The 26,390-nt window shown below is 32.4% G+C and overlaps 2 protein-coding genes across 5 annotated transcripts in view; one reads left to right on the forward strand and one right to left on the reverse strand.

The window, feature by feature from the left end:
• The window catches only part of LOC126741112 (tRNA dimethylallyltransferase), a 114,808-nt gene that overhangs the window by 81,887 nt on the left and 6,531 nt on the right, over positions 1–26,390 (forward strand). The window lies entirely within an intron of this gene.
• Positions 14,974–26,390, reverse strand: part of LOC126741096 (transcriptional regulator Myc-2-like) — a 92,028-nt gene continuing 80,611 nt past the window's right edge. For all 3 annotated transcript variants that reach the window (XM_050447427.1, XM_050447418.1, XM_050447436.1), the window contains one exon: positions 14,974–19,193. In XM_050447427.1, the coding sequence (XP_050303384.1) occupies positions 18,607–19,193 (587 nt within the window). In that variant the 3' untranslated portion in view covers positions 14,974–18,606. The remainder of the gene's footprint in view (positions 19,194–26,390) is intronic.

Genomic DNA, 26,390 nt, shown 5'->3' on the forward strand with positions numbered 1-26,390 from the left:
AGTAGAGATAGACTTTACATTATGTTTGTTATGAGAACCTAATTTAACACAATTAATACACATTTTTTCTTCAGAAATACATTCTTTCAATTTATGATTTTTTCCGCATTTGGGACAAGTGTCTTTTTGTTCGCGACAGTCTTTTACGGTGTGACCATATGCACAACATCGAAAACATTTAATAACACGCAGATAGTCCTCCACAACTGACTTGCTCCATCCCACAAAAACCGATCCTATTCCTAGAAGGCGCTTACGAAGTGCCGGGCAAACTTCAATCACAAGGTCAATTTTGTTATTGCGTTGCTTTAACTTGGTAATATATTTGATTTCAGATGCTAAATCTGAGATATCATTTAAAGACGTTATGTTGCCTATTATTTGGTCCGGTGTATCTAACCCTTCTAAACGCACTCCCTTTATGATTAATCTTGGATTAAATTTTTTAGCTTGATCAATATTATATTTTTTGCCCATTTTTGCAATTAAACTAGTTTTTAATGTTTGCAGCGATCTATTGTCTTGACAGTGTACTGCAACTCCGCCACGAATTTTCGTTGTATTGTTTATGCAAGCTTTAATCTGACCCGGATTAACGGAATGTGTAATGTCATTTAAAACATCATCATGCTTGGTATTCTCGTTGTTACTTTTAACAATTAAGACAGAAGAATTTGCTTTAACGATATCGCTATATTTGTTGTTAGGTGGTTTGTTAGAAGTGCTACTATTATTAGGTAATAATTTAGTTTTCAAGCTATTATATTCATTACTCTCAAGGGAATCTAAAATTGTTTTCTGCAAATTAATGGTATATTCAGAGTTTTTTAATAATCTATTCGTTAACTCAAGCTCCTGCTGCAAACAGGAAACCTTCATTTCCAAAATAGTATTTTGAGTATCGACTTCGTTGCCCTTAAAAGCCTTTGTAACATTTTCATTACATTTTTTGCACAGCCAATGCAGGTTTGGTGTATCAACAACAATTTTTAACCATGAATCCTTAATACCAGAGCATTGCACGTGAGACTTAGCCGAACAACCGCTGCATTTAATCTGCTTGTTATTAACAATGAAATTGTCGCTACACTCGCAGCATGTATCCACATATACATCCGGAGCCATGTTGAGCTCTCTCTAATGCAAGGAAATTGAGCACAATCTGGCAACGTTGCAAGGCGATCACCAAAAGTTTCGCTGCACAGTAAGCAGTGGAAATCGGAATCCCAGATAATTGTTATTACAAATATGCATGAACACCGCCAAAAAAAAAAAGTAAACATGCAAATAAGCACTTAATGTTTTACAAGTAAAAACATAAAAATGGAACTTGCCTTCAATAGCCGGTAAAGACTGCACTATAATTATTAACAGAATATCCTTTTTACTTATTAAACTTTGCAAAAAATTCTGCTTTTAAACATTTTCAAGGAGTAAATAATATTTTGATGTTTTACGATCACCAGCGTTGCCGGACGAAGAAGAACTCCAATGGCATGGGGATTTTCAAAGTCCCAAAGATGGTTATTGTGGAAGTTTCTGATGGCTTCCCGTGAAAAATAGGCCTCATCTGTGAAAAGAATTTTAGCCGTAAAATTTGGATTCTGGGCAGTTTTTTGAAGAAACCACTGGCAAAACTCTAATCGTGCAGGAAAATCTGCTGCACACCAGCTGAATGTGGAATGGATAAAGTAAATTTGTGTGCAAAACCCTCCAAGCACTTTCGTGGCTGATGTTAAACTGTAACGATAATCTTCGCGTGCTAGTTGACGGATCGGCTTCCACTGCTTGCAGAATTGCTTCCTCTAGTTGTGGCGTCAATATTACCCTCGGTCTACCAACGCGCTCAGCATGAGCATTGACAGATCCAGTCTCACACAGACGGGCATGGAGTCTTATAAAAGTTCTTTCTGCTGGAATTGGTCTATCGGGAAAGCGTTCATGATAAATTCGACGGTCTTCTGCACCATTTCCATCTGCAAGGCCATAAATGAAATGCATTTGAGCTAATTCGGCTTATCTGCACAGTAAAACAGATTCAACTAACAGTACCCAGTACCTGGTAAATGTTAATGTAAGACATAGGAATGTTCTTGTCAGAGAAATTTTTATACATACCTGCATAAATATGTAGTATTCCCAATAAAATCAATTTTGAAGCATTTTAGGTTTTTTTTATGGAGGCCCGAGACGTGCTAAAATATGGTTTTTAAAATTTATTTTTAAACGAAGCAAGATAGGAAACAAAATTAAGAGACAAAAAAGTTTCATTTTTAGATGCTTTATTTTAAAAAAATATCATACTTACAAAAAATGTACCGGGCGATATTTTTTTTACAAAAAAATCATCCGACTTAGCCCGTGGGCACGCTCCTGAAATTTCTAGGCCAGATGTGAGAATTCCAAAAGGTACCTTATAAAGTGACTAACAAAATGTAAAGATTTCAACAAATTCAGTAAATGCGTTTATGAGATATTAATAAAAAATCGATTTAAAAAAAAGTTTAACACCCTGTATCTCGAAAACGAAGCGTTTCCGGACATGTTTATATGAACTTTTTTACTTAAAAAATGACGAGGAATCACCCCTTAAAATTAAAGTCATCACTTATGTTACACCCTGTATATAGACGTCTAAAAGAATTAAAAAATCTGGCGTCAATCCTAACATATCGTAAACTGCGGACCGATTTATTCATCAGAAGTTGTCAAAAATAGAGGTGCAAAGCCTTTTTATGTGGATTTTAAGGTCATTGGCATCCCATTTGCCGTTAAACTGCTGCATCATGTTTAGGTTAAATGTATTTTGTATTTACTTTTTGGAAGATTTTTGATTTGAAGTTCTCATTGGGCATTTCATCCGTGACTTACTAAGCTATTTCCGCTATATCAGCTATTTCCGGTCATACGTCCAGCCCAACTTCATAATAAATAAACTATTAATTCAAGACAGTCTGGACTTCCAAGTGAACGTCCAGCTGCAGACCACAAACATACGAAAATGTAAAGAAATCTTTTTCGTATCATCTTTGTATGTTTTTTTCTCTTCCTTATTAATAAGGTTAAAAGTATGGCTGTAGGCTAGTAATCATTTAATTTTTGGCGCATAGAAAAAATAGAATACAACAAAATTATGAATTATATTTATTAGAGAACCACTTAATACCAACAGATTATCCATATTATAGTAATCTCCATATTACCGTTATAGATTGCAAATGATTAGCCTCAGCATGTTTTGCCCAGACTCACTCATTGACAGAGACTTGGAAATTCTACAAATGAAAACTTAGCAATTAAGTCCTTACATCGGAAGTCAGAAACGAAAGGAAATTTAATCTTTAATATTGACTAAAAGTAGCGTAGATGGATTTCGCAAGTTTAGAACCAAGAAATCAAAAACTTCCTTTTTTGAAAAGGTGCCGACGTTTATTTACGTGTTTTTCAAGGCTGTAATTACAAAACAGAACAAACCTCTAGTAATTTTTTACATAAATACATAAATTGTTTTTTTTTTTATATCATAAAAATAAGAATTTCTTTTTTACTTAATTTACAAGCGATAAAAATGGACAAAAATAATAAATAAAATAGAGTACAACAATAAAATCACAATATCTATAAAACTGACAAACTAAAGATTTTATAAAAAAATAAAATTACCTGTTTACTCTGAAGAAGCTTTTTTGTCGATTGCATATATACTAATGCAAACAGAATAATATATGTAGATGGGCACATATGAGGAGGTTTAGAGCAAAACCGAATAAATCCACCAAAAATGATTTTTGGAATAATACTATTTTTCTGTAACCAGAAAAGTAGTATTTTTTTAATTTTTCTTTCTAGCAAGCACTATTAGAGAAATCATGATAAAGCATTTGCTAGAATATAGATTAAAAAAAATTTAGTACAAAATAAAATAAAAACAAAAATGGATTTATTTGGTTTTGCTTGAAATAACTGGATTTGTTTTATTATGCTCACAACTCTATTAGAAAAAATTAACAAAAGTGTTATTCTTACTACTTTTAAATATGAAGTGCAAACTCTTCTTCTAAACAGTCACACTCATTTCTTAGCTCTTATTCTTTCTGAATTATAACCGCAGTATGTTCAACTTGTTTATTTTCACATAACAGATTCTTGTATCACAAAAAAGTTTCGTCAATTTTCCACTTCTGTCCAAATTGCTTCTAAATATCTTTTCAAGTCGCCCAAAAATCTGCTGGCATAAAACCGTGGCCTCTTACTAGGTAGGTGATATTTTCAGGAGAATACTTTAACAGCCAAAGCAATAAGATATGAATCAAATGGGAATTTTTGTTCTGGCCCCAACATCCATTGCAGAACAATATAATCTGGGTTATGTTATCCAGTTCCAAGGATTTTAGGTAATCAAACAAAACAGATGACACTTCTGTAGCACCCCTCCCAGCCTGATCTTAATTCAGTTCAAATATAAAACGTTGGGTTTTTGGAGTTCATACCAACACAGCAAAAAAAATAGAGGTTTATTTGGTTTGAATAAAATTCATCGGAAATTGGCGTGTGTGGTAAGGGTTGAATGCAGGTCAAAGCAAAATGTCAGGGAATTTTTTGGCTCTTGCTTAGGAAGCTCGTAAAAGGCTTTTGCTCTTCTTTTATGAACTTGATACTCAGTCATATACTTGGTTTTCTGTCTTTGGCCTTTTTCTGAACTAATTAAATGCTTTAGACGCGTGCATTGGGAACAGGTATCAGAAGCCGGGGACGAAAATCCAATATTAAATTTTGTTAGAAAAACCTTTCTAAACATGTGGTAGCCAACTTGGTACTTACTTTCAGCCTGTTCATTATACATACTTTGTAACTTTTTAATTCTTAGATGGACAGGTAAACAAACCCTTTGAGACTTTTTCCGATTATAATGATTTTCAGTGCCACGCAATTTACAAATGAATTCGCGTACTCTCTCCATTTTGTCCAAACTTTTTGTTGAAATATGGTCACCTCCTCTTAGCTGTTAGGACAGTCCCCTGAGTCAATAATCTTACATACTGTAAACAACCTGTAGTTTTTAACAACTGTTGCTGCCATAAAAAAAAGTCCTGCAGACTTTAACTGCCTCTGCTGATCTGTTCTTTTTAATTTTTAAAAAGAAGTTTGCAGCCCTTATTCTCTGTCAAGAGTTATCTTAAACATACCTCTTCCTTACATTACCAGAAACGCTTATCATATGACAAAGTTTTACATCTTGAACACTTTTGTTTGGTACGCTATACAGCTAGCTTTTTACATTTTTAGTATCTGATATTTTAACATTTTGGCATCGATATGTTTCATTATCATATGAACAAGGACGCTTAAATTTCTTTAGGTCTGGATGTGGATCTTCGTCTCTAAAATAAAATAAATAATGTTAAAAGAAATGTAATTGCCTAAGAACTATTTTTTTTATTTTAAAACTTTTATACCTAATCTTACCTTTCATGTTTTCCTCTTAGCTTTTTCGGGGCTTTTTCCCTTATTCTGCTCCCTTGATTGGCTTCTTCCACAGCTACTGAATCTCTCAAAAAATCTTCATCCGTATATTTTTCATTTAGGACCTTTTACTGCAGCTTGTATTTATTTTATTTAAAAATCACTAAAAGAACAGTTCCAGAAATAATATACAGCACGACTACAACTCAACCACATCAATCAAACTACCGCACCCAATGTTTCTGTTTACAGTACTTACTGTACCGACTAACACGTGGTCGCCCCAGTCCATGCGCGCAAACACGCAGAGGCGAATCAACGACAAAATGGCTGACCACGCATGTTCAAATTTTTACGACATCGGTAGTGATAGTGCCATCTATTATTCAAATTATACAGTTATATAATAAGATAAAGTAAGAAACAAAAAGTGGATTTATTTGGTTTTGCATGCCAATATTTAGCTGATATGATGTAATTCAGCAAGATGAACCAATATTCGCCGCTGAATTTTTGTAAAAAATGGATTTATTCGGTCTTGTTTCAAACCTCCTCATATGTGATTATACTTTGAACAAACATAACATAAATCACACATAACAGACAGTAACTTTTTTTTTCTTCTTCCACAGATGAACTAAAATATTAAAATTAATCCATCTTGCGTTCCAAAATATCTCTAAAGTGTGCATATAATTTGCTTCATTATGTGCTAATCCTGGCCCCAAAATAAACAAAACAATATACCAATTTATAGATTTTATGTTATAAATTATTTTAAATCATTGTTTTGTTTATGTAATAGTATTATATGATTATATAATATGTTTAGACCCTGTGTGACTGTCCTGCAATTAACGGTGTTGTTAAGGGTAATGTGTATCATTTCACTTAAATTTCTTTTAAGGAATTGGCTCTCACGATTAAGCATAGATACGTTTGAAAAATCAAAAAAGTGATTTATGCTGCTTTTTTCTGACTTATTACGATTAATGTCTTTACAATCATAAGAATGCTAATATATGCGTTTTTTTAAATACTGTCTAGTTTGTCCAATCAGTCATTTATCACATCCTAAGCATGGCACTCTGTATACAATATCCGAGCAAAGATCCTTTAGTACGATATCTTTTAAACTAGACAAAAAAATTGATTAAGTAGATTTTAAGGTGTAAAAAGCCAATCTGCAATTAGAAAATGTATTCTTTAAATGGTATTAAACTCCTTCTGATAAGCCTGATACATTTGAACATTCCTATTTTTGCGTTAAAATGATTGAATATTTTATTAACATTTCAGGATACTTATTATTTTCTTTTAATATGCTTTTTATAATTTTTAAATTTTCATCATGGGATTTAGGACTACTTAAGTTGAAAGATCTAAATAATTATATACACAATCGACAAAAAAGCTTCTTCACAGTAAAACAAGTATTTTTTTTTATAAAATCTTTAGTTTGTCAGTTTTATAGATATTGTGATTTTAAAGTTGTATTCTATTTTATTTATTTATTATTTTTCTCAATTTTTATTGCCTATAAATTAAGTAAAAACGATTTTTTTATTTTTTATAATAAAAAAAAACAATGTATGTATTGATGTAAAAAATTACTAGAGGTAGAAATAAACGTAGAAACGTCGGCACCTTTTCAAAAAAGGAAGTTTTTGATTTATTGGTTCTAAACCTGCGAACTCCATCTAAGTTAATCTCTAATCTTTGATCCATGGCATTTGTTGAATTTATTAGTCTTAGGGGTTGGGTTGGGAATCCAAATGCTATGGATCAAAGATTAGAGATTAACGTAGATGTAGTTCGCAGGTTTAGGAACAAGAAATTATTTTATTACAAGCTCTTCCCAGACCTCTTCTGCTGATTTTATTATAAATTGAATAATATACCTCGAACTGCCTAAATCTGAAAAATTCAATTAAAATTGTCTTTGTTGTTCATGTCGTATTTTTCTTCATATGAAGTTTTTTGATGAGAATATATTTCCACAGTCAATTCTCTGAAAGTGTTTCGTAGCTGTTGCGAGTTTTATTGGTTTTGTTTTTTTTTATTTTACAGTCCTTTCTGAAGGACTCAAAGATTCTGCTCATTATTATAATGATTAACAAATTATTGCTATAAATAACATTTAACTATTAGTAATTATGTGTGTTTATCACTGAGGTGAAAATTACCTGTAAGTGGACATAACTTTAAGAACGTGGTATTCATGAGCGGCCATAAAACTGTTATAATAGCTTATATGCTCGTTTATCAATAACTGTTATTTGTTTCTCATTGTCTAATGAATTTGTTGTTTTATGATCCTTATTAATATCCCTACATTCCTTTTGTGTCCTCTAAAATCTATTTCAAGACACCAAGATTACAAAACTCTTGGCACATAAAGTTCCAGGTTAAGGAAACTCTCATAAAAAAAGCGATAAATGAACGGATTGGGAACAATTAAAGAACATCATCATAATTTATGAATGAAATTAAATCATCAATGTAAATTTAAAAAGGGGTCATATGGCGACGTGCTGTTATGTAACAATAATTAAGAGAATGTTATGTGACATCTGTTTGTATCTATTATGTCGTTTTTCTAGTCTGATAATCTCTTGCTGGGTGGTAATGGCAATGAGACATTTTACATATCGAATTTCTGTCTGATATAAAAATTTTAAATACGCCAAGTTCTTATAGAATTAACGTGAAAAAAACTCACGTGCCTGAAACCCAAATCTACGTTATCGAAAACATAATATACCTCACACGAACATATTTTATTATCAACCTTATAATCAAATTTCTTTTCAAATATTGAGATGCTTATAAACCAACCAATTAAAAAAAAGCGCAAACTGTGTAATAATGAATGTGTATATATGCGCCGTAATTTTATTGTGCAAGGCGTCAAAATTGAAATTGAACTGCGTTTTACTTAACATTGTAGTAGCCGTTTATTGTTCTGCATACATAAGTTTGTAGTATTTTTTTTTAGGAATTTATTACGTATATGTAATATTTTATGGCCTTGTTTTACGTACAATCGTAAAGAAAATATGGGTGAATAGGGCCGTAAAGAAGTAAGACGCCCTCATACATTTATACATCAGCATTTTGAAATTTGACTTATTAAACCAACATTATATTTTCTCACTGGATATGCTAGTTTTTCATGTATTTGTGGTTTGAAATTCTGAATCATTTTTTAGTTAATATACTAATGCCAATATTTTCGATATCATTACAAAGTAGTCTGATCTAGAGCAAAAGTTCCGAAGCACCTCGATTGTCTATCATGTTTTAGCACGCCACCTTACTTAATTTAGGAAAATTATTGGTAAATTAATTGCGTTTAAGTATATATATATAGTTACTTAAATAATTTTGTACCATCTCATCTGTCATATGAAATTTTGTGTTACGGTTATTCTTTTTATTTAAAAAACATACTCAACATACATGTACTTTGGTTCCAGTCGCATGAGATTTATCTGAGATCACTTACTCGAGGTTGTGGAAAGCGATTCGCGTTTTTGATGGACTTTCGCAACTAGGTTAAAATAATTTGTCTCATCATACTTACCCTCTACTGCTGCCTTTTAAAGAAATGCGCAGCCAATATCTTGCAGCCAATATCTCACAAAAAATAGATCCCAGGAGCGATTTCAGCAATGTGGTAGTAGCCGAATCTTTCTTTTTTTCCCCATAGCTTATACAGTTAATGGTTAATATTAAGAATAAGAGTTCATCACGTTGGGATGGGCTTTCTCTTAGAATATTTTCTGCTTTACCTCTTGTTGCTTTGCAAGTTTTGGCCGAGTCAATTGACTTTTTATTTATGTCTGGAATTTTCCCAAAGTGCTTAAAAAGAGCAATGGTTATTCCTCTTTACAAGGGTGGCGATCGCGACTGTCCTTCTAACTTTAGACCTATAGCGTTATTGCCTACTTTAGTCAAGATAGCGGAACGGCTCTTTAAGGTGAGGATGGTTTCATTTTTAAATAGGTTTGGCCTATTGAGTCTTCAGCAGTTTGGCTTTCGTGAGTCTGTGAGCACAAATGATGCTATCTTTAGCTTTCTAGAGCATCTGTACAATCGACTGAATGTTGGTGAAGTTGCAGCAGCGGTATTCTGTGACTTGTCCAAGGCATTTGACTGCGTGAGTCACAGAGTGCTGCTGATGAAACTGGAGCTCTATGGTTTCAGAGGAACTGTCCTTGAGTGGTTTCGTTCCTACTTATCAAATCGTGTCCAGGCTGTCAAACTTAATGGTGATATCTCATAAGGAACTTAATATAAATGTGGGTGTTCCGCAAGGATCAGTACTTGGTCCTCTACTTTTTCTCATTTATGTGAACGATCTGCCACAACTGCAGGTAACTGGCAAACTTGCATTGTTTGCCAATGATACCACCATCCTCTGGCACGACTCTGATGTTTCTCAAATGGAGGCCAATATACGTGCAGATTTGTTAAAAATAAAAGACTGGTGTTATGCAAATTTTTTGATATTTAATGTTTCTAAAACAAATATCCTTAATTTTAAATGTAATACAAATGATATATGTTTGAATAATGAAGCCATCACCATGCCACCGTTCAGTAAGTTTTTGGGTCTTTCCATAGACAAGTTCCTTAGATTTAAAGACCATATTGTGCATGTATGTAGAAAAGTCTCATCAGGCTGCTACGCCCTAAGGGTTATTGCCACCAGTCTTAATTTCTCCATCGCCAGATCTGCATACTTCGCAATTATCGAGTCGCACCTTCGATATGGAATTTGCTTTTGGGGTTCATGTTCAAATTCACTTTTTAATTCAGTGTCTGTACTCCAGCAAAGGGCCATTAGATATCTATGTGGGGGCCAAGCCTCGTGACTCATGGCCCCCCTCTTTTTGTAAGTCATAATATTTTAACCCTGTGTTGTATTTTTATTTTGGAAACAGTTTGCTTAGTTTTTAGAAAATATAAACAGGAACTCCACTTGGGAAGCCACTATAATACGCAACAAACTGAACTTGTTCGTAGCTCTATCATATATGGAGGTAAAAAGTTGTTTAATAAACTTCCACTAGAAATAAGACAACTTGAGACTGAAAAAAGCCTACGTATAAGGACGAAAATATTTCTTGCTAGTAAAGCGTACTATAGTTTAAGTGAATTTTTTAATGATTAGCATTTAAGTATTTTTCAAAGTTTTATATAATTTTATTTTATTTTAAATTAGTTTCTCGTTTTTATTCCTTTAATGTACAGTCTATTGAAATACGTTGGGATTATTTACGTTTTCTGATTCTTCCTTATCATTATTTTCTATCGGTTTCTGATACTTCCCACTGTCAGATTATTGATTTTGTTCAATAAAATGTCTTCTAATTCATCTGGAGATGAAGCACTAACATACTGTTATCAAACTGGTGCTGTATTTATTAGAAACTTCAAGTGGGCTAAGTCATGGATTTGTTCATTAATATCCAACAGATCGCAAGTTTTATGGATGAAAGTATCACAGGTGATGCAAAAGAAATTTTTTCAACTAAGTCATTGTAATCTAGTGATTAAAATAACTTTAAAGAAGGTGTTTTGCGTTTTCTTTAATAGTTAGTTTTACAGGAGATTCTTTAAATAGATTTGCTTAAGAAACTTTACTAAAAAAATAACAAATAAGACTGTCCCTGACGCTAATAAGGTTTTTACATCTAGTCACGTAAAAAGTTCTTCAAACTTGCATTAGATACGGCATAATCTGATAATGACTTTAAACTTTTTATATCGGAAGTAAATTTCCTTTAGTCGTAATACTAGTATTGAGAGACTTTAGGCATTACTCTCGACCCTTCCACTTTTATATAATTTTTTCTAAATTGCCAATTTCCCTAAAGATTTTCTCTCGATTACACTCAGAAAACAACGATGTATGCTACTTTTAATTTTGCAAAAAATTCTGGTTAGAAAAATCGTCGTATATGCTAAGACTGTCTTTCCAGTCTTAGTATCCATTTAGTGTAGTTTTGATTTACTTGCGAACTGTTTGCTTCAACCACTCTTATTTCTTTTGTAGGAATTTCTGATTTATTTCGGAATATCCATAGTGGAAAATTTGGTGACACAGAAAGCGCCAGTTAGTGTCTCTCTAATTACTCTGGTTAAGATAAGTGTTTACATTGTGTCAATTTCCAATCATTTGAAGTCTTTGTTACATCTGATCGCCTGGGATAGTAACAACGTATGAGAAACCTCTTGAATCTTTTGGGCTGCACTTGATCGCCTCATAATACTCTTTTGTGTAAATATTACATTGTGCAAATTGTATGGCTTTCTGGATCCGTTATTCGAATATATATTATACTATTCATCGGAGAAATCAAAATAATTTTTCTTTTTAATTATTTCGAAAGTTTTTGTCTATTTAATGATTCTCTTTCAAAGCCATTGATTCACGTGCTACATATAAATACAGTGTATATGTAGCACGTACTGGAATAAATTTAACTGGAATAAATTCAGTTAAAACTAATCAAAATTTATCTCGCAAAATTCCTGAGACCCGTCGATTTTAGTTTCTTTTTTTTCACATTTCAAGATAGTTTTTGTATTTTTTCACCTACAGAGGGGAACTAAATTAACCCCAACTTCTTTTTTTCAAATGGAAAGCCACTTTTTTAAACTCTCATTGAAAAGAGCCCTTTTTCTTGATTAAATTGCCCTATTTACTTTTGTGATTATCTAAGGGAGAAATACGAAAAAAAACCATTAAATTATTAAAAGTTGCATTTACAGTATAAGATGCTCAAAATGAGCACCATTTACTTGTTGGCAAAGCCCAAGACGATAATAAAATTCGTTTCTGACATTTTCTAACACTTCTGGAGATATTTGTCGAATTTCTTGCCTAATACGTTCTTTGAGTTCGTCTAGGTTTCCTGGTTTGCTCATATAAATTTGACTTTTCAAATGTCCCCACAGAAAAAAATCAAGTGGGGTGAGATCGGGAGAACGTGCCGGCCACTCGATTGCACTCCTTCTACCAATCCATCTGTTTGGAAAATTGTCATCTAAATACTGGCGTACATTACGGGGATAATGTGGGGGAGCACCATCTTGTTGCATCCAGATTCTTTCATCATACAAATCTGTATCGAACTGACTCGGATATAAGGCACGTAAGACTGGAACTAGTTCATGTTCAAGAAATTCTAGATATCTTTCCCCAGTTAAAGCTATAACTTGCCTGCCAATTATGCCAGCCCAAACATTAGTTTTCTGGGGATATTGTGTATTAGTTTCCCTTACCCAGTGTGGGTTCTCGTCAGACCAGTAGCGACAGTTCTGCTTATTAACATGGCCATTTAGGGTAAATGTAGCCTCATCAGAAAAAAGGATCCACTCCGAAGATATGCGATTTTCGTCAATGGCGTTCATCATTAATTCACAGAACTGAACTCTGCGATCTGGATCGTCTTCCAATAACTCTTGAACGGGTTGCATCTTATAAGGTCGTTTGTTTGCACTTTTTAAAATTTTTAGCACAGATTTATGATGAATAGAGTTTTCGCGAGCTACTCTTCTGGCTGCAGTTACCGGATTTTCTTCCATCACTAACAATACATTTAATTGGGTGTTTTCATCGATTTTAGAAGACCTTTGTCTTGAAACATCCCTCACGTGCCCAACTTCTCGAAATCTGCTTTCGATTTTACTAACCGTACCTTGGTTAGGTGGCAAATCTGGATATTTCTGCCTGAATAAGTGGACAACCTCTAGCTGAGTACGACTTCTGTCCCCATAACCAATTATCAATAAGATTTCAATCTTGTGGGATTCGGATAAATAAGGCATTTTTTCAATATAAGTTAACTTATTTAACAATTGGTTGAAATTCACTTTAACAGTGACACTATACAACAATGTCAGGAAATGTCTCGATACCAATAAAATAAACAAACACGGCAAAAATTTACCAACACAAAATATTTCGAGACTTTTAATCATTTAATGGTTTTTATTTTTTTTTCGTATTTCTCCTTTAGATAATCACAAAAGTAAATAGGGCAATTTAATCAGGAAAAAGGGCTCTTTTAAACGAGAGTTTAAAAAAAGTGGCTTTCCATTTGAAAAAAAAAGTTTGGGTTAATTTGGACCCCCCCTGTAGGTGAAAAAATACAAAAACTATCTTGAAATGTGAAAAAAAATAAACAAAAATCGACGGGTCTCAGGAATTTTGCGAGATAAATTTTGATTAGTTTTAACTGAATTTATTCCAGTTAAAGTCACCACACTGTATGTATATGACCATTGGAAACTATGACTTTTTTAGATATAGCGTAGTCTTGTCTTTTCCGTCCAAGGGAAAACATTAATTTTATTCTCTAAGTTGATGAGTGGCAAGGCTCATTATTAATATCAAAGTTCAAATTAAACCAGATAATTATTATGTGATATTTGACTCAGTGCAAAAATAATATGGCGTTTTTAAGAAGCCAATATGTAACTTTTAACGAAGATGGCAGCAGGAAATTTGGATGATTAGATTTTATAGGGACGAAATTATAAAAATATTCTTTGTCTCGCTATAATAACATGCTCCAGGGTAAAAACAGTTTCTTGAATTACATTTTATATATATTTTAATGCTGATCACAAAAGTCAGAAATTTCAGATTAATCCGTAAATCTTCGAGTACGAGTTCACCTTTGGCCTTGAAACTCATTACAAATAATGTTTTAAAGGTCAAATTTTAACTTGGGAAAGAGTTTGCAAACAGTAGAATGCTTTAGACAAAAGTTATCCGATATGCAGATTTCATCAACATAATGACGGAAAAGCAATGACTTTTAAACAGTTTTCAGACAGTTAAAAAGTAATTGTGTTGTCTATTTATGTAATATTTTTGTGATCTTGAATTTTTATTGTATATTTAATTATTTAGTTACTTTTTGTACATTTTTGGTGGTTTCAAGCAGTAATTGGCTCACTGAATTTATGCCTCGATCCCCGATGTTCGTTTTTTTTACATCAAATTCGGATTTATCCGTGTAGATCTTAATTTTCTATCATAAGTTATTCTAAACTGAACTCTAGAAAATTAGCATTGCATAATGATTGTGATAATTTTATCAAAACGTTTTAAAAAATTAAGTTCCAATACAGAAAACACTTTTTTTTACAAAAAGGAATTTTTTAAGTATTTATATCGTGTTTATTATTCCGTATCATCACAACTATTCATTTTAGGGGGTTGAGGCTGTAAAAACTTTTGGTATCTATCTCGTATACGTTTTACAATAATAAGTAAAGAGGGGATAACCTATTTTCATAATTTGCACCTTTTTATTTACAAGAAATTGTAAGCAGGAATTAAAATTTAGAATATAATGAGTCAAGTTGCTGGTAACTGAGAGCTAAATCTTAAAAAGTCTAGTACATATACTCACCCATAAGCTTTGTAGCTTAAATTTAAGACCTTTTTTTCTTTTGGGGATAGGGGGAAAATAAATAAACCGAATATTTAAGCAAATATTTTATTTCGTAAAACTTAGGAACTAAGAAAATCCAAATATATAAATGATAACTTACATTACCTTGGATTATTTTATAAGTACAAAATAACAAGTTTAACATATTAGGGCTAAAATGATTAATAATGCATAAAAATTAGACGCCTAGATAGATGTCGCCAAGCATATAGAGAATTGCCCTGTGATCTCCAGAGTTTTTTTATCGTGTCATCATTTTTTTATTAAGAAGACGAATTATCTCAGTGTAACAACAAATGTATGTCAAGAAACACTGTAATATGCAGGTATGGATAAATAGAGTTAAATGTTCACTATTTTCTTTGCCCTATAACCTACCGATGATTCCATAATTTATGTTTGCATTAAATAAAAAAAAGTGTTATCAAATATCCAGCCTATCTATTGCAATGTTCTTGAAATCAATTTTCCTGTTATTTTGTATTTTTTTTAAATATATATTTTTGGTTTTCAGCGAGGTCAGTGTGCAGGTACAGAATCATTCAAAAAGTAAATTGAGCGAAAAACTAAACTGGAAAAAGGTTATAGTAAAAAAAGTTGCTACCACTCGTCTTATTAAAAATTATCTATCACAATTGGAATAATAACAAAGATTTTTTTTATCTTATTTTTAGATTTTTCTATATTTTTTTGTGATTTTTCGTTTATTTGGTTTGTTTTTTTTTTTTTTAATAGTATCTAGTTATATTTTATCAAAAAAGTATAAAATACTGTAAAATATACATTGAACACAACAATTCTCTCTATCTCTCACGACTCCGTATAATATATCAATATAGTTATAAATCTAGGGGCATGCGCAACGGAAGACTTCAAGTTACAGAAAACAACAATCGCACGCAAGCGCCCTCTTTGCTACATTTCGCTAAATAAAAAGATATAAACTAGATGTATACAAAGTAGAAACACTAATTAAAAATAACAAAACTAAGCAGACTACACTTAACCGATAATAATAAAATCAAATAGAACCGTGATTTTAAACAGTCTACATTTTCAACTGCTATAATAAGTAGTTAAAATAATATAATTTTGAACTTAGGTGTTTAGTTAAATGTAGTACATCGACACATTGAGCAAATATGGTTCCAATTTTCTGTTTTGGCACCTTCAAAATTCCGCAATGTGTAGATCCGAAAGCATGTTATTTACAATTGTTCCCGGAGGGAAAAGCTTCACGGCATTTTTTTCAATTTTGATGTATTTAAACTTTCTTTTTTTATATAAGAATAACTGTGAAGTTTTTCTCTGTCAGTTTACATGACATAAAATCCATCAGACGAAAATGCATTTCAAAATTGCGATATAAATGTTATTTTGTGAGATTTAAAAGGCGCTTATCTCAAAAATGTTTAATGCATTTTCGCGTTTTACATGTCTTACAATCTGCTGCCGATATATGGCACGAACATTATTATTTTTGGCTATCAATATCAAACAAAACTTCATAAAGTAAAAATTTACTAAACTTAAACAAATCCTTTATAATATAGCGTGTGTCTTTGAAGGTGTATTCACCGACCAAAACAAAAATAAAACATAAAATTTCTCCCGTAACCTAGAGCGCTACGTCTCAAAAAATTTAAAACACATTTCTAAAATATAATAAGCTGTCGAGTAAATGCTTATAAAACAGAAAAAAAAACCTTATTTGTAAACTTACATAAAATATAATATATAATATAATAGTTTGCATTGAAAATATAAAGTGTATTATTACAGATAAAAATCTGAAAAACACGCGCTTTTACAAATTAAAAACTAAAGCAACAAATGGTAGCTCCGTAAAACTTTACACCAATAATAATCTATACATACTAACCGATAAAAAGCACATGTGAAATAAAACTCCTAAATTATCCCTTAAACTATTTCCACACTAAATACAAATGTTTTGTCTCTCCTACATTTCTACTATAAAACAAAACTAAGCTTCACTCTATACAAGTAAGATTTAAAACAATCCCGAAACACATTTTATTCCAGAAATATAAAGGAGACAATAAATAAAGCAAATGATAAACCAATTATAAAAAGCCATTCTTAAAAAGAAAAAAAAACAAAGAAATGAACATACTTTGATAAAAAAAGAAAACAAAGCCTTTAAATGAATCATCAGAAATAGTTTAATTGTTAAATCGCAAAATCTTTACGAACAAACAACAAGTCTGTTTGGATAAAAAATTGGATGTGGAAGAGAAATTTGTAGTTCGGAAATTATTTATATTATACGGATATCACAATTTGTATGTCATTTCATCACATAATTTTAAAATGTGTGGGGGTAGTTAAATGAAAAATAAACAGTGGGAAAATATTGTTTTAAATTAAAAACTATTACGAGTTATATTTCGAATTTGTGGATGATTTTCGAGCAAGTTGCATTCAGATTGGGTACCGAAGTATATCCGGTTCAGGTAAATATTGTAGATACTGAATAGTCAAACAACCCCGCACGTAAATTATAAACATAAAAATTAAAAACAGTTCTATATAAACATCCTTATAAACTAAAAAATTAACGAGTTGTAACATAAGAAACGAAAAAAATAGTATTCTTTCCCCATTTATAGTTGAATTTACCTATCGTTAATAATAATTAAATCACAGAGTAATTATAAACAAAAATTACAAAAAAAAACGCACACGGGTTATACCTAATTAATATACCAATAACATTGGGTTAATTCCAACCGTAGCGTGTCTGTAAGTTTTTTTTTAATAATTAAAAGACCCGACTAGGTATCACACCGTAGTCGTAGCCTCGTATTATACAGCATGTCCAGGATATACCGGCCAAGGTGATATCAGGTTGAAAACGAAAATCTTTTTAAAAATCTATACAATTCTAGTGGGGGGAGAAATTCTTAACCATGTATGAATTAATTTTTAGCTTTTGTTTTATGTAGTATAATAGTATACTTAATAGTAGTAATAATAATAAAAGTTAGTTGCAAAAATAGAAATTATATAAAAATAAAAGTAATATAAATACATATTTTTCAAAAATCATACATTTCACCATAACTTACGAAGTCAGATTTTATACGTTTAAGAGATACGCTATAAATCTCTTCTTAATGTATGCAATATTGTTCTTTAAGATAAAGATCGTTATACTTCTACTACTATACTTTATTATAATTTTAATAACCTCAAATTAGACATAACTTAAGGGCTTTTTTAATTAGAATTAAAATTATTTTTTTTAATTACATAATAATTATTCCCGTCTTGTAAACATATGTCAATGATACTAAATTATATATTTCTTTGAATGCACCTTTTTAGTTTTCACCCTGTACCTAGCAAAAACTACTTTTATCTGGGCAGGTACAACCACAACTACAACGTTTCCCCCTTCAAACTTATGAATTACTTTCTATTATCTGTACATCATATTATCCTGGACACACTGCATATAGTTTCTTATTAAACGTCGATGCCGCTCCAAACCTAATAAAAAACCTTAAGAGTGTAAGACCTTAGCTAGAACTACGTCTTAATAGCGTTCAAAACTCAAAAGGGACCAAAAGTACTGTTAGTACTCCCAACACCTTTGGTCCAACCTTATAACTTAAATAAATTTTCTTAAGACTTAAGTTTAGCGTTTTGCAGCTAAATTTCTTCTCAGCTGCGATACTCTTGATCTTAACCAAGCTTGCTTTCTCCTCAATTCCTCGAGCTGTTTCATGTAGTTATTATTCATGCCGGTCAGGTAGTAGCAGTACTGCGAGGCTTGCAACAAAATGGTAACTTTGGCAATTTTCTTGGTGCCAGATACTTCTGGTACTACCGATTTGAGGTTATCGAAAGCGATTCGCAAATCCACACGTCTCTGTCTCTCCATATCGTTGTGCAAGTGACGTTTATCTGTTGGTTCTCTTTCTTCGACAGTGTTGTTGGCTCGTCTGCGCTTGTAGTTATTGTTGTTTCTCGAACCTTTACCTCTTTTGACGCCACGACGGCCGGTGTTGGTGTTTGAAGAAGTTGTTGGGACTTCGATGCTTCTGACAGGTAAAATAGTTTTGATTCCGGTATTTTGGCCACGTTTCTTGGTCATTACTGGGGCTACTCTTTGTACCTGAGGTCTGTGTCTTGTGGAAGAATTGCTTTGTAAAGAAAGGGCTATCCGGCTGGCATTGGTAAACTTATCGTTTACTGACACCACGTCGATTTCTTCTTCTTCTTCTGTAACAAAAAAAGAACAGCCGTTAATATCAAATGAAAACTAAAACCAGTTGAAAATTCTTATTGAACTAGCTGGGAGTTAATCAGATATGTAAACTAAGCATCATATGAGTTGGAAGTCAGTCGCTCGACTTAAGCGTTTAACAGAACAGAAGTGTTACTATCAAAATATTGGTTGTATCCATGTCGTTCCGCAAATCCGTTATAGGGTCGGCCCCGAAGAGTACGGAATGTGAAAGGCACTGCCGAGAGGACGACCGACCTCCGTGTGGGCCCATCTTCTGACAATACGACATTCCAATCGGTTACCACTCGCTCCGTTGGCCGTTGTTCTCGCATAACCGCGGCGGTGCTCGCCTTAATCGGGGAGACACATTAATTAGTTCATTAAAATGTCGATTTTTTTTCGCTCATTTTTGGAATCAGTTTTTCGAGCCCCGGGAACCTTTAAATTGACGCTCGTTATCTGCGGTTATTTTCCGTCGCACGAGGAGATCTCGTATTATATGATTAACGTACGGTGAAAGTATATTAAAAGGGCAACAGGACACGTACCGATGATGTCCGCAAGTAACTCATAACGGTCGTTTGAATTTCAGATTTGTAATGGGTTCATTATACAGATCATTAAGATTTTAACGATTTTTTTTGAGATAATCTTTTTGTGTTTTGAAATCTATATCTTTTAATGCATCAAGTTTTCAAGTCAACTTTGATGTGTTTCTCATCATTAAACTGATTAACCTGGTTTGTCGATTTACATAAAGGTCGTAATAAAAAAGGAAAATTTTCTAGTTAAAACATAGCAAAACAAAAGATCTGTCACTAAGAGAAAACTTTGCAATTCCCGTTAAAATATAAATAATTGCAATTGTAGAATCTCTCTTTTTCATGGAGGTAGTACCCGAAATATTGGTTGATAACTTGTTGATAACTTTAAAGAAACTCATCTACTTAGGCTTAAAACTTTCGCAAAGGAATAAATCGTTACATGAGTGGCATCAAGATTTTTTAAACTGCCGAATAACTCGAAAACGGCTGTATTTAACACATTTCCAATAATATACAGTTTACAACTTAAATAATCCATTATTTACTTTAGTTTTCAGCAATAAGAAATTTAAATTTTACCGGGTCAAGAACTACCAGTCATCTACCCTTGTAAATGTAATTAAGGTAATTTTTCTCGACCTACCTAGAAGCCGCTAGACCCCATGCTATTTACATCGAGCCGCATAAAGATAATTTGCTTAAATACCTAGAAATTGCAAAAGCTCGCGCGGCCAGCAGAAATTCCCTTGAATAGGCGCATTAATCACACGCCCGCGTAACGGGAGCATATTAATCCACGATTATGATTTCCATTAGTCATTCTAAAAGTGACTCCGGTTAAAGTCCCGCGGAAACAAAAATAGATGAAAGTCCAGACTTTGAGCCGAGAACGTATAAGCGTCGTCGTCGGACCCGGCATCGCCGACACTAGGAAATCGTGGAACTATGTCGCACGCAAGGATTTCTTTATTTAGTCGAGGAGCCGACAAAAAATATCTATCGCTGCCTTTTTCCGAATTTCGGTTTGTTTATGGTAATTGAGTTCTCCAGCCGACCAGCGGGATCATCCTTAAATTGGACGTCGGCAGACTTAGATATTGTCATTTTCTTTACCAATTGACCTTCTGGGGGAGATTTTTGATTGGAAATATTTTTAGTAACGAAAAAACCATTTGAAAAAAGCATTCGTTTAGGAATGTAAAAACTTTTTTTACGATAATAAGATGTTAGGGAAAGTAGATGCATAAAATAAGAAAACCAAAATCGTATATTCTATAACAAGTCTGGAAAAAGTAAAATTATGTAAGAAATATATTTTGCTTTATTCGTTAAGCAATATGAACGGGATAACTGTAGAATTTCAAATTCCAAAGGTGGTATAGACTATTAATTTAGTTTCTTCTGTTAATTCATATTTGTGTGAATAGTATACATTTTTAGTATCAGGTACCTTAATTTATGTTTCAGAGGATGAGAATTAGTGTGCGAGAATTAGTGTTCTTGCACTGATTAAGGAATTACGACTATTCTTTTACTGAAAATACATATTTCGTAATCGTAATAGTACAAAAAAAAATCCAAAATAAGACGTCCGTTTTTAAAGGCTGTTGCATGTAGTTTAGATTCATTTAGGTATACCGTAGTGAATCGGGAGCGTCGTACAAAAAAGTAAGCATATCGTTTGGCCGAGCGCACCGAGTTTTAGTTTATTGGCCCAAATCGGCCCAGAATGTCGTGTATTTATCATCCTCCTTTGATACAATCACAACTAATAGCTAAATCACCCCTTTATTACAAACTAATTGATGAATACCAAATTAAACCCAAAACATATCATATAACTGTGTAAATTTGAGCTACTCGGGAGGGCTATTTAGGCCAAATTTACACCCCACATTTAGAAAGGATAAACCTTCGTGAAAGCCGAATTATTCACGCGAATGTATCGATGACACTTCGAACGGTACCGGCTTTGTTATGCGAAAAAAGATTTTTGTATAATTTCAAATCAATCCGCAGCGTCACTTAGGTGCGATGCGGGCCCAGCTATTTAGATATACAGGAAGTGCGAAGGTGTACCGAATAGAAGAAATTGCTTAAGAAACCCTTCTCATTGTGTAGCATTTGTTGTAACAGTACCTGTGTGTGCCATAATCATAATAGAAAAAGTACCCATAATAGAGAAAGTACAATGACGCCTTCGGTAACAATAGTTTTTTCATAAGTACCAGTGGCCCTAATTCTTTCACGTCTTTTTTGGAATCCAGGTATAAACTTTCTCCTTTGCAGCTGTCTCTGAGAGGTACATCTATCTATACATGCAAAATTGCTATGTCTATGAGCATCTGCATGAGGGTTCGTTAACTGTTATTCTTTTTATTGTAAACCATGACCACAAACGCTTTCGATATGAGTCAAAATGTTAAGGTTTTTTCATTTAAAAACGGTGTCAAGCGCTAATCGTGGTCGTTGCCTATTTCCTCGTTTCAAATTTAGATCTGGAATTATTTGGGGTATGTAGACGACTGTTGTGACCTATTGAAATTTTAGGACAGCTCTACACTTGCCAAATAACTCACGGCAAGGTTCACTAATGACTTGTGTCGAAGAGTGGGTAACATTAATTGGCTGGACCAGGCGAGAACATTTACAACTGTAATTTAAAATTTAATTTTCTTAAATATTCAATTCAATCCATTTTTTAAAATCTGCTTTACGTATGTTTGTTTTTGCGTAACTTCTCGTTGATTGGGCTCTTCATTATCTACAACTCGATCTTTATCTGAAGTTTACACAGAAATAAGTAACCATATCACAAGACTGAATGTGGAAATATGTTCTATTAATAGGCCTCATAAAACATTTTAATCAACGAAAATTTGATAATGGAAAACTACTCTGTAGTCAGAAAGGATGACAAGTCATTGGCCTCAAATAAAAAATATTTATTAAATTTAAAAGTATGTATTAAAAATATGTAAAAAATAACAATTTTTTACATATTTTTAAATGTTTCAAAAAGCTAAGACCCTTATTTCTTTCTAGACTAGAAAGTTCTTTTTGAATAACTTAAGACTAATTACCCTCTTTAAAAAAATAGTTGAGAAATATTTTCTATAACTAGTCTATAACACCTAACAGAATAAAATTTAAAACGATATACCTCTTCAAAAGCTTGGTAACCAAATTTAGTGGTTCACTAAATAATTTTTACCTGCTTAAACATTCAATAGTCCTTCTGAGAAGGACCTTCTCAGAAGTTTCTGCAATCTTAAAGAATTGCCAAGATCATTAGATAAATGTTTGTGAAAAGGTTTCGGCATTGGACAAAATATGCCGGAAGAGATTTGTACATGATAATCATGTTTATGTAAGGAAAATACTTAATAAGACGTTTCGTTCGGATTAAATTTCTACAAAAAGATCTAAAATTATTTATAAGTGATTTTCTTAAAGCCATTACCCGATCTAATTCTGCTGATTAAAAACAGACTATTCGGGTAGCTTAATGTTATTAAACTCCCAAAGTATCTAAATCGATCTGATATGAGAATATACTTATACAGGGTGTCCCACAAATAATGGTAAATATTTTAACAGGATTCCTTTTGAAAAAAAGTTAAACTTTCGAAGTCCGACAGTCAAAAGACAGCCAAGATAAACGGTGATAACCTCAATGTATGTTTTTTGAATTTTGGCCATAAATTTAGCTTTTTTCTTTTTTGTTTTATGTGGCAAGTCTTAAAATTAACCTTTTTTTTTAATTATTTTAAGAGGGCGCCACTAGCAATATTTTGATTTTTTTTTTAATTTCGTAACTTTTTTAGATTGGCATAATTTATTTTTTTATTTGAAATAATTGAAATACTTTGATGATTGGTTATGACAAACCAAAGTCAGATAATTAGTAATGTTATCTATTATTGCATTCTTATTGTTATTTATTATTACTTATTGTGTATGACGTAGAAATCGAAGAACTTGGCCCGCACGAAGTACAGACTTTAACCCATTGGATTTTTGTATATGGGAATACATAAAATTAGCAACAAGAGAGCAATTAATGGTAAAATATTAATTGCTGCTGAGTCATCTCGAAATAAGCAATTATTTCTTAGGATTCGGCGATCTTTCAGTAAAAGAATTTTAAAATGTATTGATACAACAATAAATTCGGACTAGGAAAATGAATCTATTTTTTTTTCAAAAGGAATATGCTGTTAAAATAATTTACCATTATTTATAGGACAGCCCTGTATAAAAGCATCCGTTACGAAAACTAATCATATAGCAGCCATACCATACCATAGAATATCACCCTCCTAGAACTCTAGGAACACAAGTGCCTCTACAAAAAAAGATAAGCTACATTATAACTTAAAGGATCTGCTAGAGAAACACAATACATTTCAAATGAATGATAAATTACTTACATCAAGCGATTACTTATGTTTCAAAATAGTAATAATTACAATTGACATTTTATGTAGTAGCAAAGGATGCCAAGGGGTAAAAAAAAACCAGAAACCCTTTTTTCGGCGCTCTAGAATCTAATAAAAAGGAAGGGTAAGTCCGAACTACTTAGGATAGCTATCGATCAAAAAATTACCACCATCAATTTTTAATAACAGTTCGACTGAGGGAGGATACAAATGATAAATATTTTTCAAACAAACTTGCCAAAACAACAATGATTTTCATAATAGTTGTCTGGTCTCGCTGAGGTCATTTACCGACGATGACGCCATTACTTTTTTGGACATGATTCGCCGTAATTATCGTTCGATGGCTGACAATAGAATTATTATGAATAATATAATGAGATTATATAGAAAAATATTAACTTTGGAAATATGGATATTCAAGTTTTACTGCTAAGGCGCCCTGAATCCATGCAAATCCGGTATAATATCAACACAGATTACCGAATGATTTTTCGACCTAGTATATAGTTAGAATGACGCAAGTTACTAAGAATTTTGCAATAGCTTTACATCAATGCAAACCACTTATATTGTACAATAAGAGTAACGTGATTTAAGAAAATGTATAATTAATTAATTCTTTTTGTGTAACACATTATACCAAAAACAGCGGTCTTCCAATGGTTTAACACCCCAAAGACAGCAGTAGTAGTAGTTTATCATCAAAATTCATGGAAGTAACAGGTGCAACTAATATAAGTAGTAATTAAATAACAATTAAACATTTTAGTATACGCACGTCTCAAAAATTACTCATTAGCCATTTAAAGATTAAATAATTAGATATAAGTATGAATGCCAAAATATTGACTGCCACAGGGTCAACGATCGCATACTTAGATTTTAGAAAAAATCTCTGAGGGGTCAATCGCGTAGGTAGTGAAATAGCTATACGCGGGTCTAGGAGACTTTCTTCAGTTATTAAAAAAAATATATATAAATTTTGGTTTTTGGTAACAGTAATTAAGCTTTTTTCAATTTCTTTTTTAATTTTGGAATCAATTTTAAGTGTCTGCATATGGAATAAATGATGAATGAATGAACAATGCATATATTCAAGAATAATTTACTATTACCTAAAATTATATATGTATCGAAACTTCCTTGTCGCATATACTTCATTAATTAGTTTTCAGGCTCTTTCTAAAAAGCTTCATTATCAAAGTATCCCAAGCAGTCGCATAAAGTAGTTCTGGAACTTCGACAAACTTTGTTGAAGCCTTTTGGAAAAGTTGATTACACCAGGTTACTTTACGACGCTCTTCCTAAACTTTTGTGTCTGAATAGAGCCAGGTATGAATAATTTGCCATTAGATTTCATTTGATAAATGATTTTAAGTAATGAAAATAATGAGAAATTCTAACAAGTAATTTTTAAATGTTGTATTTATATAGTATATTAGTATGTTAAGTGTTTTCATAAATTGGTTCAATATCAATCAAGTATTCTTAAAATTTGAGCATTGTTAAACGAAAAGTGATAAGAATTACTTATTTTCGACGGAGATTTCCAGCAGCTTAATCAAATTTATGTATTCAAAAAAAGGACGCGAATTTAATTGGTAGAAATTTATTTATACATTTTTCTTTTTATTATCTAGTTAAACAATGTCAATAATCTATCCTTCTTACGTGTTCTTTCATCTTTATTCAAATGAACTCCGACAACAGAATACTATTTTTTAAAATTTGCTAGTCAGTAATACTATTGTCGTCAAGTCGTTGATATAATACTTATATAACTTTAAAGGGATCCTTTAGATACCATAATGCTTAAAATGTAATTGGGGACGTAGTCATCAAAGTTCTTGGATAAGTCATAAAGATCCAAACTAGATCAACTACCCTTTCAGAAAAACCCATTAAGTCAGGTTTCCCGTAGGCGGAATTAGTATCAACAGACAATTATCTGTTATTTACCAAATCGATTTAGAGGGGAAATCCCATACCACTAAAAGGACAAGTAAAATTGCCGCAAAATTAAATTTTGTGCTGCCGACGACGAGAATATGGGATTCTGACCTATAGGGCAGACGGTAGCGTTCCGAGCTTAAGTTCGATATACCCAAAACGTGGAGCCCTACGCTCCCCCCAAAAAGTTATTCGCGCTCTTTGACCCTAGCGCGGTGCAGACTATGAGCGTAACCTTGAAAGGACAGAC

The sequence above is a fragment of the Anthonomus grandis genome, chromosome 1, assembly GCF_022605725.1.
Source record: "Anthonomus grandis grandis chromosome 1, icAntGran1.3, whole genome shotgun sequence".
Taxonomy (NCBI): Eukaryota; Metazoa; Arthropoda; class Insecta; order Coleoptera; family Curculionidae; genus Anthonomus; species Anthonomus grandis.